General features: G+C 38.4%; 1 protein-coding gene across 1 annotated transcript in view; it reads right to left on the bottom strand.

Annotated features, from left to right (window-relative positions):
- The window catches only part of LOC140237229 (multiple PDZ domain protein-like), an 82,633-nt gene extending 63,485 nt beyond the window's left edge, over positions 1–19,148 (bottom strand). Inside the window, exons 1-4 of the mRNA XM_072317172.1 lie at positions 19,100–19,148; positions 17,730–18,372; positions 6,370–6,700; positions 5,823–5,987 (exon numbers count right to left, since the gene is read on the bottom strand). Coding sequence (XP_072173273.1) covers positions 5,823–5,987; positions 6,370–6,700; positions 17,730–18,372; positions 19,100–19,115 — 1,155 coding nt within the window. The 5' untranslated portion in view covers positions 19,116–19,148. The remainder of the gene's footprint in view (positions 1–5,822; positions 5,988–6,369; positions 6,701–17,729; positions 18,373–19,099) is intronic.
- Between the last annotated feature and the right edge of the window lie 1,112 nt (positions 19,149–20,260).

The following is a 20,260-nucleotide window of genomic DNA, read 5'->3' as shown; positions in this document are numbered from 1 at the left end:
CCAGATAATTTATTTGGACCCTCAAAATATTCCATCCTTTATTCTCTGTACAAAAGGGGAGCATATGTGACCCGCTACAACAAAATGATCCTAAAGTCGGGCGAGGTCGATTATTTGAAAATTGCATGACACAATTCCCTAATCTTTCTGCTTTAAATTGATATATAACACGTCTCACAAAAATAATCGGCTGCGGAGATATCGATGTTTAAAAGAGAGCATGTCAAGACGTCTGGGAAATCACTGTTTCGAGAAAGGCGCCCTAAAAGTTCTCCTTGCGACGCAATCACAATCAAGAGACACGCAAGCCAGTATTCACCTCCGGACAATATAAGTTAAGCCCTAGCAACCCCCAAAATGCTCATTCAAACACAGCGTCCGTGGTCTCCTCACCGACCAATCAGTGACCAGGATGTCAGGAGAAGCGGCTAGGCATAGTGCATCCCGCCCGCACGCACCAGTCGACTGGGTAGTGTGCGAGCTTCATGCTTCGGTTAGCGGCAAGCAGCAAACTGACCAATGAGATCACTCTGGTCGTTGTTAGGGGCGGAGCCTATGTGTGGCACTCAATCCAAATGTTCGAACCAGTTTCTGCTTCGTTGAAACGCCAAAAAAACATGGCCCATAAAAAAAGCTATTTTTTGGTCTTTCCTTTCATCATTTCACTTCAAAATTTCGACAGATGATAGAAGACATGTCAGACTCTAATAATATGTCAAATTCAGAAAATCGTAAGTTTTGACCAATTTTGATGCTCTAACTTCAAACTCGATTTTCACGGCTTCGACCGTGCGCGACTTTAGGACCATTTTGTTGTAGCGGGTCACATATTCTGGAATGACTTGGGATTAGATTTTCAATTCTTTTTAAAAACTCTAAATAAATGACAGCAAAAAAAAAAAAAAAAAAAGAGTGGAGCAAAATGAAATGAGGAATGAAGATATAAATGGTGTATTGCTACTGACACATTAGCAGGAAAATTAAGATGTTCAACAGAAAAGAGTACCTGCCCATGCGAAGAATGAAACAAATGGGACGAGAGAAGAAAATGAATTCCCTCGAAACCTTTAAACAATAAAACTACACTAAAATAGGATAGAAGTATGATATAAGGATATGGAAAGAGGGGAAGGAGGATGAGGATTTGCACGCAAAGCACTAAAATCATCTTTTCCTGACACACTTTTTTTTTTCAAAATACACATTCTCTTTGATGCCTTGCTAAAAAAAGTAGCATGACTAGGACTAACATTAGCCTTTGGCATGAAAACCTCCTCTTCTTCTGAGTATGTTCAGCTGAGAGCTGTCAATGTACGCTCACTCTTAAGTGAAAGCTTAATTTGATTCCGACTGATGGAATTAAGAGCGTGGCTTGGCGATGACAACCAATTTCCTCTGGACTGCCTCGCATCTGTCACGCTGTTTTGCGGGAGGAAGGAAGCTCCCCGTTGAGATCGGAGGAGCGGTCCCCCGTACTACACGCACCCCTCCGAAGACTGAGCTCGGAGCAGCAAAACAACCAAACTGCCCCCACGTGGGGATACCCATGCGGGGATCTCTGTCACCGCCTTCACCGATCCAGGCATCAGTGATTATGACTAACATTCGAGTCAGCTGCTTGCATTGGCCAATGGGCAAGCTGGACTGTCTCCTGAAGTCCCTCCCCCTTTTTTACTCTTGCTATGAGCATGCTAACCAATGTAGGCAGTAGTGGTGCTGTGAAAAAAAAAGAAAAAAAGTCTGGCACAACACTGAGGGATAAAACGCGCCAACTGAATGAGCAAATGACTGATAAATTAGCCAGAGAAATGCATTCAAATTCAAAGCACTGGCAGACTGATGTTTGAGTGTCACATACTGCAGAGCCATTTATCGTGATCTGTGATATTCCTAACTGACTGGAAAGGGTTTTTCTGATTGGTTCTCTACAATCCAAACCAGTAGCACATTTTAGCAAATTGCTTCTAACTGCCTGCACTGGTTCTCAACAATCTAACATGTGTCAATTCAGCCAAATTTTGCTTTTCTATTTAGCTGCAAAGTTTGTTCCAGAAATTATTTTTGAAAATGTTAGAAAATGGAGATACAACATGTACATGAAGTAATCATAGAAACAGATGCAGAAATTAGCATAATTATCAGCATCATTATGCTGCAATGAAGATTACATTTGGAGATCATTATGGCAAAAACCAAGTTATCCCACAGAATCTGTTTTCAATCACATCTTACAGGACTTCCAATGCTAATTTATGTCTACATTTTGAATGACTTTCCAAACTGTGTACATACAAACACAAGTTACCATGTTACAGAAGGCATAGTTTTCAGTTACTGTAGTACCCAGCATTTGTAGATGTTCTGTCAAATTTGGACTTTTACACAGCAAAAACAACCGTAAATACAGTGCATGGCACCATTTTGTACAGCACTTAGCAATAGTATCGAAAGTACATGTACACATTGTATCTCTCTACATGTAATTTGTTTTGATTTTGTTCCTGTCTACACTAACATTATGCCCCTTACACATTTTAATTAATTACCATGCTCTATCCTTGCAACTCTTCAAGGGAAAATAGTCAAAAATACATGCACTAAATGGGTGTATGAACTGTGCATGTACATTCAAACTTTTAACTTGTATCTTGTCTCATAATCTTCATAAATTGTGTGCAGCAAATATAAATGCACCCTGTTATTTTCAGACTCTGCTATTTCTACTCATATTACACCCTCGCGATGACCTTTTATCCAAAATTATTGTGGTTCATCTCATTAGAAAGGAATGTGGGGTCGAACTGTGCCTCCCATTGAGTTTGTGCACTCCTGTGTGACTGTGCAACTACAAATTGACTTCTCACACAGTGACTGAACTTTGATACAAAACACACAATAGTCAAACATTCTACGTACACTGTACATGATGTTTGCTGTACTGTCAAATTTACAAAACATTGCCAGTGTATGCTTACAGTCTTACAGCATACTGTGATTTGAGCAGTTTAGTTTCTACAAATGTGCTTTTTAATGTTCAGTTACAGTCAAGTAGCAGATATCAAAGGCTCAACAATTCTATGTGATTCTCTTTCACAAAAGAAAAAAAAAGTGGTCAAATGCATTGACACATTTGTCAATGAGGGACTAGAACACTTGAATTTGCAAAGGGCTTCTAAACATGGACTTGACATCATTTTCTTCCCTCAAATATGGTGGCAGGTATAAAGACAATCACAAATTTATTTGGAAATGGCACTTGACGCACTCGCACACACATCAGTTTAAATCACAGTGAACACCAACAGTATGTAGCACAGAAAGACCCATTTCAAACACATCAACGTGTGACTGTCAATCTGAACACATTCATCAATGGCATGCAGTGATGTATATATGAACAACAGAAAATATGCTTTCCATTGGCAGCTTTCATGCAATACACCCTCGATTGTGTACTTAGATCACATTTGTGTGATGGAAAATGGTAAAATTCCTCTACAGAGAAGAACAAAGTGTCTGGCAGTGAGCATATATCTATACAAAGGTGATTTGTCTTTGCAGACAAATATGCATACCATGTAACTAAGGCAGGTAAAAAAAAATGTAAAATAGACAAAAATCCACGATGACTACACCGTATGTAGGTTCAATCAGGCATCTTTGATCACAGAGAATTGTGCACATTATCATTTTTTTTCTATACAACAGCCATGGAATCTTTGGAATCCTTGCAAAGATTACTGAAAGTGTGAGCTGATGCTCTGAATTCACTAGCTTAGATTCAGATGAAGCGCTGCGGATGGCTTTAGTGGCACACCCCGGGATCAAGGAAAGGGAATTAAGAGACCCAGACGCTGTTGCCGCAGAGTAAGACGGTTTTCAGCGACCCAGCGATCACCATCATGGCAGTCACTCTCAATTTCCTTGCCACATTTCTCCTCACACCGCTCACGACTGGTGTTGGGAAATGAAGCAAAATGGGTGGGTTCCGTTTAACAAAACAGTTGGCATTGAAAAAGGGGATTACCCAAAGTACAAAGGCATTATTAATTTCTGTTGGCAGGGACACATCTTTTTTTTTTCTTCAAATTAATCCAACTTTTGACCATGTGTTCAGCTATCTTTGCATACTGCCCTATAATACATTTCTACGGTCATTCAGAATGATCACAGCAAACGATTTTAAGTTGGGAACTGGACAACATGCGGAGGGAAAGAATGTATATCAACCTATTCTGGCTTTGAAAAATAGGTATATTTCACTCTGAACCATGACGAGAAAATGAAATTCTAACGATATGGTTTTTTGTGCACTCTTGACAACAGAGGGTTATTCCATCAAATATGAATGAGAAACTAAGAATTTGATGGATTTCTGTACATATTTGAAGTTGAAGAAGGGCATAATGGCACTGAAAGTGATTGTACATTTTCTTGACCATATGGTAGCCACAATGTACTTCAAGGAACCAATACTGTTGTATCAAATGATAAACTGACATTCTTGTCATACCATTAAATTTCTGTGTACATAATTGCTAAATCAAATTTTACTTGCTAAGTCTCAACCCCAAAATTTGCCATTTGGGATAATTTTTTCCTGAACAAATGTCTATTACTAGAATACTTTCAGGGAATTTCTGATGGTTACCATTGAATACAATTATCTGAAATTGCCTATTTTTCAAGAAGTCTGTGATGACTACTACTAACAAGAGACCCGCGGGTCTAGCACTCACCTGAGTATCGCAAGTTCACCTTTCACGCAGTCACTAATCTAAATTATTCACAGCTCTACTAAAATTTGACCAGGCATTCTCAAGTAGAAGATGAAAATGTACAATAAAAAAAAAAGGGCCCAATTTTTTTTAAGATTCCTTAATTTGGGGCCTCCTGGGGCCCTCTGGGTGGGGCATGGTGCCCATTTTGATAAATTGAGATCCTGACCCATCATGAGGTTTTCAGGAAGAAGATGAAAATGTACAATTCAGGCCCCTATTTGGACCTTCCCAACCCCCCCGCCCCAAGAGGGGCACCCCTGGATCTGCTATGAACAAACCTGAAACTACAGTCATTAATGTACTCACTCATAGTATTATCTTAGCTCTATAACTTCTGATTCTAGAGAAGATTTTTAAAGATTTCTTCATTTCGGGGGGTTTGGGGCCCCCTGGGGGCCCCCTGGGTGGGGCATGGTGCCCATTTTAACAAATTGAGATCCTAACCCCCTAGGGATGCTACCTGCCAAGTTTGGTGAAAATGGGTCATGGGGTTCTCAAGAAGAAGATGAAAATGTACAATTTAGGCCCCGTTAGGACCGCTCCCCACCCCCCTCCCCTGGGTCCCAAGGGGGGCACCCCTGATTCTGCCATGAACAAACTTGAAACTACAGTCATCAATGTACTAACTCATAGTATTAACATAGCTCTATCACTTCTGGTTCTAGAGAAGAAGATTTTTACAGATTCCTTAATTTTGGGGGGTTTGGGCCCCCCTGGGGGCCCCCTGGGTGGGGCATGGTGCCCATTTTAACAAATTGAGTTCCTAACCCCCTAGGGATGCTACCTGCCAAGTTTGAGGGAAATCGGTCGTGGGGTTTTCAAGAAGAAGATGAACATGTAAAAAGTTTACGGACGACGGACGACGCACGATGCACGACGGACGTCGGACGAAGGGCGATCGCAATAGCTCACTTGAGCCTTTGGCTCAGGTGAGCTAATAAAAGAACAAATGACACATGAGAAAAGTGGAAAAAAAAAAGAATGGCTTAATGAACCAAAATGTCAAAACAAAAAATAAATGTGATGGGGAGTCATTCTAACCTTTTCTGCAGCTCCTCCTGGAACGATCGTCTTGACAACGATACCAATGTCCCGCACGCCGACGATGCCAAATCCCAGCCCCGACCCCTGGTTGTAAAGGTCGATGACCTCTATGTCAGGGGGGGACCCTTCCTCACCCGATGGTTCTGGTCTTCCGAGGGACGGCTTCAAAATACAAAACAATATACTTGTATATATTAAACATATGGATCTTAATCAGCAGTAGAGCTACATGTACAGTACTTAACATGTTGTATACATGCAGAGAAAAGCTTTCCTATTATTGTATAGTAATTTGCGAGATGCATTTTAGATATGAATATAATACAAAACATCATCTGTGTAGTAATTTCAATTAATACACCATTTTGTCCTACATTAAAAAATTACACTCCAGCAATATGAAAGAGAACATAAGAAAACTGGAACTATCAACGTTGATCATCTACTGTTATAAAAATACACAGTATGATGCATGATAAAAATAATCATAATAACACAAGATGAAACTCATGAAAATAATGTACAACTTGTAGCTTTTTCTCACCGCTCCTTGGACATCTTGTTCTGCATTCATTTGAATCAGCGGCTCATCCAATGCACCGGCAGCAGCTGCAGCTGCAACCGTTGGTGCCTGTGGTTCATCAAGAGTCATCTTGGGCACCTCTGCTTCCTTGTCAACGCGAGGAGCGGGCGCCTGGGCCGGCGCCTCGCCTTTCGGTGGCGTCGGAAGGTGCAAGCCACCCCGAGCAACGATCAAATTGACCTTGTCCTTCACCCTCTGTAGCATGCCGATGGCCTGCTTGTGTGACACGGTGGAGTCAACGAGGGCGCCGTTGATAGCCAAAATCTGATCACTTTCTCGCAGTCTTCCGTCCCTAGGGAGAGACAAGGAGCGGGACGAGGTGAATGCTACAAACTGTGTAAAGACAAACTTTTGATGGATCCACACTTTACTTAGATGTGTCTCCTGCAAAATTTTATAAAAATATGCAAAGAAAAGTACAATGAAACTGAAATCGTGTACAAGAAAGTTGTACACACACACGTACACACACACACGTAAACAAACACACATTATAAACAAGCATTACGTCTTCACAATGATTCCTTGTAAAGTGTATTATCCGACCAAAGATAGAATATAAGCATCATATCAAATATCCATCAGAAATAGAAGTAACAAAAGTATCACAAATATGAAAGTTTTAAAATTTAGGGCATAAAACAACATCAAAGCTTACAATTTCTCTGATTGCTGGAGGATGCTGGACATCTATCATGAATACAAAGAGTAGTCAGCTTGCAGTGTAATGCTTTAATGGAGAGCACATCCGCAAATTAGAATATCCCTTCCTCCAAACAAATGCTACACAGTCATGAACCACACGCATGTCTCCTGATGCATTATGGGAAGGCCTTTATAGCCGCCATGCCTTGTGACAGGGCTACCTCTTGGAATTGATAAGTGCATTCATGAATGGAATACTTCAGATTTCTATTGTATTCTAAAGGTTTTGATAATTGCAATCTTTCAGGGAAATCTAATTTTTCCCTCCATAAGCTAACTATACCACTCATATTTGTAATTTAAAATCAATGGTACATGGTATTGAAACTTTCAGTATAAAACAAAGATTAAAAAAAAAACCCAAAACACATAAACACACAAAAATCCGCAACCAAAATTATAGAGTGGACCATATCTACATAATTTTTTTTTCTCCTCTATAGATAATGATTAGCCTAAGATTTTAAGTCACACAATCTTTCAAGGACTCAAGCTGCCCTTGTCAGGCTAACTGAAACAGAAATATTTCTTTAAAATCTTGTTATATCCATTGATGTCTAAATTGCCATATCTCAGGTTTCCCCATGAATGCTTGCATAATTAGTCTCTTCCAACTGTCTTCATATTAAAGGACAAGTTCACCATCATTAACATATTAAAAGGATTGAAAGAATGCAGCAATATTTAATAGTAGAACACATCAGTGAAAGTTTGAGGAAAATCGGACAATCCGTTCAAAAGTTATGAATTTTTGAAGTTTTTGTGCAGTCACCGCTGGATGAGAAGACTACTGTAGTGTACGATGTCACATGCGTACAACAATATAAGGAAAACATAAAGAGTATTTCACAAAATTTCATCTTTTGAAAAAAGTACACATTCCCTTGACTCGTTACTGACATATGTTATGGGTGATATTATTCCCATTGCCTTTAGAAAGAGGCAAGTCAAGTACTCTTTTATTATGCGAAAAAAGTGAAAATATGTTGAATTTTCTTTACATTTTCTTTATACTGTTGTGACACCACGAGCCTTAGTAGTCTCCTCATCCAGCGGTTCCAACACAAAAATTTTAAGAATTCATAACTTTTGCATCGATTGTCCACTTTTCCTCAAACTTTCACTGATGTGTTCTAAGATATTGCTGCATTCTCTCAATTCTTATGTTTATGAAGGTGAACTTGTCCTTTAAGAGAGCATTATCTCCAGGTACAGTTTCAGACAGATCATCACTGCAATTACAGTGGATGTGACATGTATATGACATGAGTCATCTTTTTAAGTTGCAATTAGGGGTACAGTATACAGTCAATGTCTCTTCATTGCCCCCTTGATATTACAATAATTCAATAATTCAATTCAGAGACACATACTTTACAAAGGATGAGACTGAACTCAATTAAAGAATGAGTCTAAAATTGATTGGTTAGAACAGGTGTATCATGTGACCCATTTAAAAATCACTTTATGGCTATATTATGTAACTTCTCAGACACGACGACAAGGGGAATCTACATGTACCACATGTACCCCCCTCCCCACACCTACATTGTACAGGTACACATCACACTTACACAAACATACTTGTACGATACTGAAGCAAAATTAAATTCATGTGCCAGTTTTATGCACAGTATGTACAAGCATGTGGCATGGTTTCTCTATTACAAGTACTTTAAAATAAAACATCTTGTTGACATCTACATGTAGTACAGTGATACAAAAACCGAAGACTTTTCCAATTTTATGTACATGTAGTTTGCTCCATGCTACATCCTACCTTTCTGACTATTGTAAAGCTTTTACCATGATGTTTTGAAATGAGATGTGAAGAACAGATGTCATGTTCGCAGAAATTCAACAAATTAGAAACTAGAGCGCTACACATAAATTTAACATTTACATTGTAGTTGAACACACAGAGGAAATCTACAGGGGTACTGTATGTGAGAATGCCTCACACTTTCATGGACTTTAAAGGGAAGGTAAACCCAAAGAGCAATGTGGATTGAGTGAAAGCAGCAACATTAGTAGAACACATCAGTGAAAGTTTGAGAAAAATCGGACAATCGATGTAAAAGTTATGAATTTTTAAAGTTTTGGTGTTGGAACCGCTGGATGAGGAGACTACTAGAGGATATGACGTATGAGTGGACAACAATACAAAGAAAATATAAAGGATATTCAACAAAAATTCACTTTTCTAGAATTATGAAAGAGCAGTGGACCAACCGCTTTCAGAAAACAGGGGAATAATTGCTACCCTTAACATATTATGTCAATATCAAGTTGACGGAATTTGTAATTTTCATGAAAAATGGATTTTTGTAGTATTTTCTTTATATTTTCTTGATATTGTAGTCCACTTATACGTCATAACCTCTAGTAGTCTCCTCATCCAGCGGTTCCAACACCAAAACTTTAAATATTCATAACTTTTGCATCGATTGTCCGATTTTCTTCAAACTTTCACTGATGTGTTCTACTAATGTTGCTGCTTTCACTCAATCCACATTGTTCTTGGGGTTTATCTTCCCTTTAAGAATAATTTGTGTGACCACAATACTATTTGGTTGCTAGGTAGGTCCACCCTAGGAGTCGGTTCATAGGTCATTGGTCGTCATTGTCAATGGATACCATGCAACATGTATGTGAAAATTTCTTGTTTTCATTTGCAGTGATCCTACGGCGAGCTTGTCTGTAGAGTGCTGCCTATTCCAGTGCCAGTTACGTTGTCGATCAGCACTGCTCTCCAAATGATTTTGCATAGTCTTCTAATTTCGGAGTTTCAGGTACATTTTTGCAAGTTGTCAGGAGGTATTGGTTGAAACCTGATACTGTATACGCTGAATATTTCGTGAGGTTTTTAATTTCGCGAATTTCGCCAGTCAAGTGCTATTCGCGAAATTAAAGACACGCGAAAATATTGACTCTGATCCCGATGTGAATGTGATGTACATGTATGTGTGTACACTTCTCCGTTCAATGCAACCCTCCACGATCACGAATTTAACCACTCGCAAAATTGTTGGGAATTTCCGATTCGTGAAAATTTAGACTCGCGAAATATATTAATGGTGTATACAGTACTGTAACTAAAATTTCGCATTGTAAATGAATAATAACTGCTGTCTGTAACTTTGGAATTTCCTTTCTTAATAATTGTCAGTGGCTGTACAAATTGCACCCAAGCAAATATCATGAAAAGTTAAACAAGACAAATGAAAACTATTTAATAGTAATCACAAGACACAATCTTTATCGTGAAAGCAATATCATCAGCCATTATGGCAATTTCTGTATTATTTTATGTGTTCATGGATTGATAACTACTTGTCATGGTACACTATTGTAGATAATAAAAAAGAAATAAAAAGAAAGCCTTATGAAAAACAGTCAAGTCACACTATCGTGAGAGGAGTCATAATCATGATTTATCAACCTTGCTGTGTATTCAGGCTTCTGAAGTGATTGACATGACTCACACATCACTTCAATTTCGAGTGACCAGTACCTGGGCTCAAGTGAGGTGAACACCCCTGGGGTCTTTTCTACAAATAGGTGTACATCTACAATTGTATTCTTAACCCATTTGGGACCCATGGGCTAATTTTGCTATACAACTGTAATGCGCATTTTCTACAGACACCTGCCCGAGTAATATTCTGGACTCGTCTTCATCGGGTTAAAAAGGGTTTTTGTATGAGTCAAGATTATTGTAAAGAATCAAAGTGATTCAGCACTTTAATATCCATGATCTCACAATTTGACGTAAGTCTCCTACGACAACATCTTGGCAACATCACCTGTTCATGTGGGAAATCTGGGTCCTTTTTCACATCAGTTTGCACTTTGGCATCCTGACTACATGGGACACTCACTCCTCACTGATATTTGCCAGTATTGCTCATTCCGCTGTGAGATTATTCACTTTCCAAATTTAGATGGGGGTCGACATGCAGTTGATGCCGTGGTCAGTCTGTTCCATGTCACAGTACAAAGAAAGCCATCAGCAATATCAGAACTTTATCAAATTAAGACAGCTATTATGCACTCTTGATCACAGATTGTGCTTGTATTGACCATGGAGTATACATATATGCTATGTATGATGCAAATATTGGCAAAACATATTATCAATTTGATCATGAAAGGTATCACAGCATCTGATACTGAATGATACCTGTGTATTGCACGTCTTAAGAGGACAAAAATAAAGTGGAACTCATTTAATTCTTGAAGAGCTGGAGACATTGATAAAGGTACAATACATAGTAGATACTTTCCATTTCTCATGCCTACAGGTGTGAACAAGAGATAAAAGTGTACTTGTAAAGACACAACATCAACACATAACTACGGTACAAATGTACACACATTAATGATTTAATGTACAACTCTCTCTCACACGCACACAAACACACACACACAGAGTTTCATCACTCACTGTATAAACTACTGGTATGACATCCACCATATTCAACAATTTGTACAGTAAATATGAGGTTGATGGTAATACACACAATGTACTTGGTTACTTACACAAGAGGTTTTCCAATCACTATCAACGCTGGAGTCAGAAAAGCAGCATACACAATACACAATTTACTGGTATGATGTATCAAGAGAGGAACCCAAGCTCTGTAAATGTGAAAACTGAAAAAGCTCCAGGAATTTTGCTGTTCTTCTGTGTAAACTGTCTGAGCACTGTCTCATTTCAAAAAACAGCACAGGGAGTGAGAGAAACTAGCAGTCGGGAGTCGTAGCGCAGATAGTCTGATGTGGATTAGATTTTCGTCCCGTGCTAATTTTTTCGAAATTGCATTCATTTCTTGTCAGGATGCTTGCTTATTTGCCCCATAGAGCTCGACAAGCCGCAGAAGTTGGGGGTGAAGGATGTGCACGCATTAAAGAAGCAGCCATGCTGTTTAGCTAGGTGAGATTACAGGGAAACCATGAAATGCAGGGTAAAAAATTAGGGTGGACGTTTAAAGCAGAAATGGCAAACATGGCCAGGATTTTACTGGAGTTATCGCTGGGATGCAGAATATGGGTGATAACAGGTGTGTCTGCATTTGTCGGGATAGGGTCAGGTACGTATTCGTAACTCATCAAGGCCTTGTTAACTTTGCTGCAAAAATGATGATCTTGTCATTATCAAATTTGCACCTCAGAATTTTCCTGCTTTTATGGCTGTGTACAGGCCTGGGTATTTATATCTCATATAGGGGAACGGATGGAACTGGTTCAGTCTACAATTAAATCTGTGCAATGCCAGAAAGAAATTTGCCAAAAGACAAAATGGGAGAGGATAAGGAAGACTATCTTTAATGTTTTGCCAATCTAATAATCAGTTGTGAATTTGAGTAATTACAGGCTTTGAAAATTCTGAAACCAGAATAAACTTGAAAGTAAACAGCAAAGGGCTTAAATGAAACTTAAGAGTATTTCATTTGAACTAAATCAAACACAAACAATGACAAGTGAAAAATCATAATCAATAATATTATGAATATCAATTCCCAGAGAAACATAAGGGTAATATCAATTTTAAGCACACGCATATTCACACAAAACATAAATATTGATAAATACCCAATCAAGACCAACAATTTACTCCTAAGATGGAAACATGTCTGAATAATAGTCTAAAGTTAGACCTTGAATGATCACATCATTTGAGTGTTAATGGCAAGCTTTAATATTGTTGACAAGATTTGATTTAACAAAAAATTCAATGCTGGTAATATGCAGAAAATAGTGTGATCCTTGGAAAAACTTTTTTTTTTTTTCTCTTTGATTTCCTGGCATAGTTGAATGACATCTACACAACAGTCTTGGCAAGGAGCAAGTGTGTCTCTGACGACACATATATACTGTATGTCCCCCAAAAAATTACAACGGTACCCTCCACAATGACAGCTTTAAGAATAGTGAATCAATCCAAATACAATTTCAGGGTATGAAACTATAACTCATTACCAACATCTTTCAGAAAACCCCATTCGATTTGCTTCAGTGGTCAAAGAGAAATGAGGAATTTTGTAGAGAATGTCAGGAATCTCTTCCCTCCAAGTTCTGTCTATTGTTTTCACACACAAGATCATCGAAGTGCTAAACTTGGATGAATCAGACTCATGACATGCTTTACAACAATCCACATTTCTTGTGACCGCTTATCCAAATCAGATGGGGTTTTCTGCAAAATAGAGTTAAAGGTAGGGGATACCTTTTACAGACCTCCCAAAATGCAGCAAAACATTAAATATGAACCTCAGGGGACTTGTTTAGGCCACTGCTGAGAAATTTGGAAGTAAACAGTTATCTACAATTTGAATAATGCACAAAACTCAACTACTCAGTAGTTCTGTGTGTCAGCCACACTTAAGCCTTTTTGTTGCAGTCTTCTGTATTTTTTATCTATAAACACAAATCTAAAAGTATAAGAGCTGATGTAATAACATAGTGGCAAGAATGTATATAGAAATGTTTGTAAGTTTCGATGAACTTTCTTCACAAAATACACATGATGGACACACATGCAGTGCATGGGTCTGCAAAGGTAGCCTAGTAATGTACTGGAATTTACGGTGAGCCCCGAAAAAAATTCAATTCAAAATCTAACGGTCAATAAAAATGTACTAAATGTTACCTTCCACTTTCAATACTTTATGGGAGTTTCTAAAATGATACTCTCTCCAGCATACCACTGTATTTATACAACTCTTCATTTAAGGCCTGCAAATGGGATTCCCTACCTTTAAGATGTTATATTTTAATACCCTGAAGTAGCATTTAGACAGTTTAATCATATTGGATGTCATCAATGCGAAAATCTGATTGTATTATTTTTTTTTTTTGGACATACTGTATAATGCATTGCATCAAAAGTCTATGTTCACAGTACATTGATTTGTATACAGTGTGCCACCAGCTTTTAAAATCTAGAACTGTTACATTTCCATGGTGAAAAAAAAAATTGAATTACATATTTTTCCCATTATTGCTCCTTTTGCTTGTTTTCTTTTAAACTAAGAGACAACAAATTTCAATAATTGAAGAAATGCTGGAAAATGTCTTAATTCCACTTCATCTACAGAATGTTGACATAATCAGGAATTTTCTTGATAAAATCTCATTTTGTGTGGTTTTGCTCAAATTTTCTACTCTTCTCCTTCTTGGATGACACATTCATGTCTGTTTGATACCACTTGCTGGCTCATGATGTATTCCAGGGTACCTGGCAGAAACCACAAGTGGTTACTTTGCTCACTCGTTTTACCACAATGGGTATGAAACTTTCAATGATTCAACCATTGTAACACTGCACACTCACATGCCGCTGCCTTTCAATACATACACACAACATTCTCTTGGGGATTTTAACCTCACTTTAAAACCAAAGTGCAAATTACCACCATATAAAGATGACTTTAAATAGTGAATTATGGAAGAACTAGAAATGTCGCTATGGCGACTGGTATGCCTCCGCCATAATGCATGATTCTCCTAATAGGTCTATTGACCGATTCGGGTTCGTTGAGGGCAGCAGACATTTTACGGCACAGGGCGCAGCCATAGTGGGTGTATCAGCCGACCCCCCCTGCTCTCCCCCACCCCCGGGCAACATGTTTATCGCGCACTTGTAACAAAGGTTCGCGCACTAGCAAGCATTCGCGCACTCAGTACGAGACGCCTATTGGCTAAAGCAGTTTTTCATTCTGCGCGCGTGCTAATGTAGGGAGAGGGGTGGGGGAGTGCGGAGGGGGGGTCGGGTGATACACCCACTATGGCTGCGCCCATGCCAAAAATACACATAGCGCGTCACAGAATCGGTCAATAGTACATGTGGACAATGTGTGATTACATTTTCACAAAACTGGCAAAATATCAAAATGACATGTTTGTCACAAAAGTGTTGAATGTTCACCTTCCTTGACATAGGTTTAATTGGACGAATAGGAGAGCACGTATTTGGGGATTGAAGGACTTTAACTTGACTTTGACCCTTTCATAAGTTTATGCCTTGAGTAAGTTTCAAGGTATGGAGAAAAAATGCAATTATTGTATTGAATAGTAAATTGTTACCATTTTCATCTGGCCATTGACCCTAAAACTCATAAGAGAATTACTGTCAGGCAGAACATGCATAAATATGTACTAAGTTTCATGATAACTTGAGCCACTTCCGAGATATGGAGGAAGAAGTAAGTTCAGCACTTTCACTTGATCTTTGACCTTTTGACCTTTTTGGCAAAAAAAACAAAACAAAAACAAAAACAAAACTTTCTAGAGAATCACTATCAGGTTAAAAATGCATACACCAAGTTTTAAAAAAAAATCCTGCTGGCATTGCACAAATATGAGGGAAATAGTAAAATTTTGAAGTGTTGCCTTTGACCTTTGACCCCTGACCTTTGACCCCATGAACCCCAAATTCCCTAGCTAATCACTGCCAGTCAGTACATGCATATATACTATGTTCCATGAAGATACCTTGAACTATTTCCAAGATATGGAGAAAAAAGTTAAATTTCACATTTTTTTACTTGACCTTTTGACCTTTGACCTTTGACAGCATGATCCCAAACTTTCACTAGAGAATCTTGATTGAGTAATACATGTATACACTAAGTTTCAAGAAAATATCTTCAGGCATGGCATAGATATGGGGGAAATACAGTGTAGTAAAATTTTAAGCATTTGACCTTGACCTTTTGACCTTTGACCTTGAGCATGTGCACCCGAAAGTTGATAGGCACAACTTCATCCCCTAATACACATACATGCCAAGTTTCATTAGGATACCTCAAAAGGTTTTGGTACTTACCCTGTCCACAAAATTCATTACAGACGGACGGAAGGACGGACGGACGGACAACCCGAAAACATATTAAAATGCCTCTGGCACCACTTAGTGGTGGAGGCATAAAAATCAGGAATGGTAGAAGTTTTATCAAATTCAGTTTCAAAGTGAGCGAGCTGTGGAACTAGGGCGTATTCAGCTTGTCCATGTTTTCAAAAATCAGTGGTACTTAGTTGCAATAACATGTACTCAAATTGGCAAAGGTGATGGTGTTATTGCTAACACAAGCCTTCCACTGAGTTACAATGTAAATCTTCACCAAATTTTCTTTTTGAATTAAGTCAGTAAAAATGAGATTGTACATTTTGCATTTCTCCTGTCAAATTGTGAGGGAATGATATCGTTGGATTTTGTCATTATGAAATAATCATTTCATAATGGTAACATGAAAACATGCGGAACATTAAAATTCTGTTACTTTCCTTTTATATCCAATTTTGATGTTACAATGCAACTTCTATCATAATGCTCATGTTACTCCAGACAGAGTCAATTGCACACAGCATATGGTACATGTTAGCTCACCAACCATTTATCATTTTCCGATAACCACAAATTTTCTGTAATGAATGCAAGCCATCAATGAAGCTCAACTTGCATGATTTTCCAAAATAATCTTACAAAATTGTACAAATCTATGTTGGGAATCAGCCAGTATTCATGTCTCATAAAACATGAACTTACCTAAAAAAAATGATGAGGAAATTTACAAAAAAGAGGAGTAGCAGGGGGAATGTTGTGTCTACAGTGTACAATGTACCGGTACATGTAATTAAGCTTTCTTTCCAAATCCCCTTGTATGTAGTATCTACCATGACAAGTACAAATGTATAATCCATTAATTATACAAATTGTCATATGGTTGCTACACTGTAGAATTGCTTTCACAATAAAAAGTTTCTGAAGTGCATTTCTATCATTATTTTCTTCATTGAATACATCATTGCATTAGTCTTGTTTAATCCACACATTTGCTTGGCTGAGTTCATGTACAAATTGTATATAACACCTGTTACCAAGGAATAGAGTGATATGAAAGTTAAAGGCAATAGTCATTATAATGACAATGCCAGATTTCAGTCATCAAGTTTAAATCAATACCTGCTGCCAACTGGCTCATCATACCTAAACCTCTCTGGGTTTTCAGAGGACTATGCAAAATGATCTGGAGTGAAATGTTGATGAAATCAGACTGTCTTCTACAATAAATATCAGTACTTCATTCAACTGTGCATTGAACATTAAACATCTGCATCTAGATTAACAAACAGAAAACAGCGACATGAAGTTTGCATCTGGGCATCACAAATGGCTAAGAATATTAGATAAAAGTTTTTAATCAGCACCTCATACATTATAGATATTCCAATACGCATGTATTTCTCCACTAAAAATATTTAATATCATTTATATGGACAATGACACATTATGAGAGACTTCCATTGTCTGAGACAGGTCAAAGACAGTGTAAAGAATGATTGACTTGATTCCTAGCAATCTCAAAGCATACCTGGTAATCCTGACTTCAAGTGTATCACAGGACATCATCATCTACAAGCTTTTTGAAAGGTATGTAGGGCAACTTGTTCCCTAGTGCCCAGCAAAAAATAAATAAAAGATCAGTGAACTATTACCTGAAAAGTCCATGATGGCAGAGCGTACTTGTGTGTTTTGTCTCAAACCACATCTGATGAATAAATCCCATCAGCTTTAAAAAAAGGGGGATTTTAAATATAAGGTTGGTGCTTACCTTGCTGCCATGCCATTCTTCTGGATCTGCTGCACAAAGATTCCAAGTTCTCCCTGGTTTTCGCTCTTCAAGCCCACCACACTGAAGCCTAGACCCCGCCCTTCCTGCTTCATCAACTCGATGCTCAGCACCTCCCTGCCCAGGGCCAGCAACCTCAAGGCCTGTTCCAAGTCCTCACTGGCCTCCTCCATCGGTATACTCCTCGTGGTCAATGGCTGCCCTTCTTCTTCCTCCTCCTCCTCCTGTTCCTCCTCCTCGTCTCGAGGAGCGGGTGCAGAGGCGACCGGTGCCACAGCCGTCTTCTTCATCTGCGGCTCGTCCCCCTCAAACACCTTGTTCTCAAAGGCGTAGGGGTGCGAGGGTGGCAGGTAGGGCAGTTCTGGCTCTTGGTCCGACTCCACCTCTGGCAGGATTAGGTCTCCATTGATGGCGAAGCTGTAGTCCTCCACTGTCTGGCTGGGGGTCCCCGTGTCCAGGTGGTGCTTGAGCTGGCGCACCGACTGCTGGAGGTTGAGCAGGTGCCGGAAGGTGGGGCTGGCGAGGAGGTCGATCATGGAGGCCACCTGCTCCCCGAGCTCTGGCTCTCCCGACGCCACCAGCCGCCCCTGCAGACCCTGCAGCACACTGACTGCTCGCTGTGTGTCTGGAATATAATACCATAAATACCCAGAGTCAACTGATTGTCTATGAATAGCCAAACAGGCGCCATCTACAATGCTTGTTTGATACAATCTTTCCAATTCTGAGCCAGCAGAAGATGCAACTGGATATTTTTGATTTTTAATGACTGCCAGACTAAAAGTCATGAGACAAACAAAAAGAATGTCAACAGACCACATCAAATATTTTCAGAGAATACTTTGAATTGTTGCAAATGTTACAATATGCAGAATGAGCAAATAGAAAATGTCAATGAATATTACACACTAAAGGGGGATCAAACCCATTTGAACCTAAATGTTAATTGTCAATATGACAGGTTATCGTACAACTGTATCTAATCTTCATTTTTATTAATTCTTAAAACTCAACACTTAAACCTTCATTCTAATAATCAGGACTAGTTTATTTGGTAAAAAATCAACTTTTTAAGAAGCTAATGATGCTACACTACCTATAACTAACCACAACAATGACAAATGTCAAGTTTTATAAACTTTTAAAATCAAAGATCCAATCCACAATCGCACAGCTAGATTGAAATGATCAGTTCTTTAACTACATGTAGGATGCCTGCCTGGTAAAGTAACTTTAATCCACAATGTTTTGATCTCCTTCTGAACAGAAAAAAGGAGAAAAAAAGAAAGAAAGAAAGAAAGTGGATAATCATATAATATCGAAGATAAAATAGAAAAATACAAGAGCAATACCTGCAACTACTGCCATTCTTCTTCGGTTTAGTTAACACTTGTAAATATCTGTTTTCAAAGAAAGAGAGAGAGAAAGAGAATGAGAACAATCAGTGATACATTTTTACTTCAAATAATGCATTCAAGACAATAACAAAGTAATTTAATAAACATGCAACTGTCACCAACTCAACAAGTTCTCTGCACATTAAAGTACCATACTTTTCTTGACAACAGTGTGTGTAGCACAGTATATAAATTCTCAACACACATATAAATAAACAATTTAATTTAACAGGTAATTGATCACTTGCCGAGTCTCGACCACAGAAGAATTAGAAATTTGAAGAGTGAAACTGGGAGTGAAAGTAGGAAAATTAATGCAGCCAATTAAAACATGTAATCTGACATTAATATGACAGTTTCATGTTTAGTATCTGATGTATCAAACTAAAGCATAAAGGACTCTAGATGATACACATGTACAAAAACTACACTTCACAGGACTTCAAGCATAAATTCAAAGTTTTAATGTTCTCAATCATGTTGAAATCATGAGAGATATACACAATATTGAGCAATCAAGGAGGTTTGGGGCCATACACAGTTTTTACCTCAGAATGACTCCTATTCATATTTTGGGCAACAGAATTATATTCTCATGTTTCAGCTTTTCTACGATGTCACTATGATGCGACTGTGGCTATCAAAGTATTAAAAAATATAATGAAACTAGTGCAAGCATTGCTGAGCTGAGTGCATGCACAAATAATGCATACCAGTTAAGATTTGTTCACTACTCGTACTATTAAATAGTCATGGTATGCGTACATGCATATGCCTGTGCCCGCATGTACACACACAATTGTTTTTAAAACAAAGACAAGTGTTTTCTTAATTTTTGCATGGGTTTTACTTTTGTTGTTTCATTTCATTTATGATTACGGAACATCTTTGTGGCAATACCATTAAGGTAAATTAATGTCGCTTTAAACACAAACATGCCATCTGCTTTCACCATTTTCATGATGTTCACTGTGTTTGTAGTATTTCACTAAACATATTAACGTTACTCTACTATTTCTAGTACTGGACCCGTGTCCAGTGCAGTGGGTGGGTGCACAATGCAATTGCTGTTTAGTGATGTTGATTCTCTACCGTTGCAATAGTAGGGCCGTTGTC

The sequence above is a fragment of the Diadema setosum genome, chromosome 13, assembly GCF_964275005.1.
Source record: "Diadema setosum chromosome 13, eeDiaSeto1, whole genome shotgun sequence".
Taxonomy (NCBI): Eukaryota; Metazoa; Echinodermata; class Echinoidea; order Diadematoida; family Diadematidae; genus Diadema; species Diadema setosum.
Note: the sequence above shows the minus strand (reverse complement) of the source record. Positions and strands in the feature narration are given on the sequence as shown.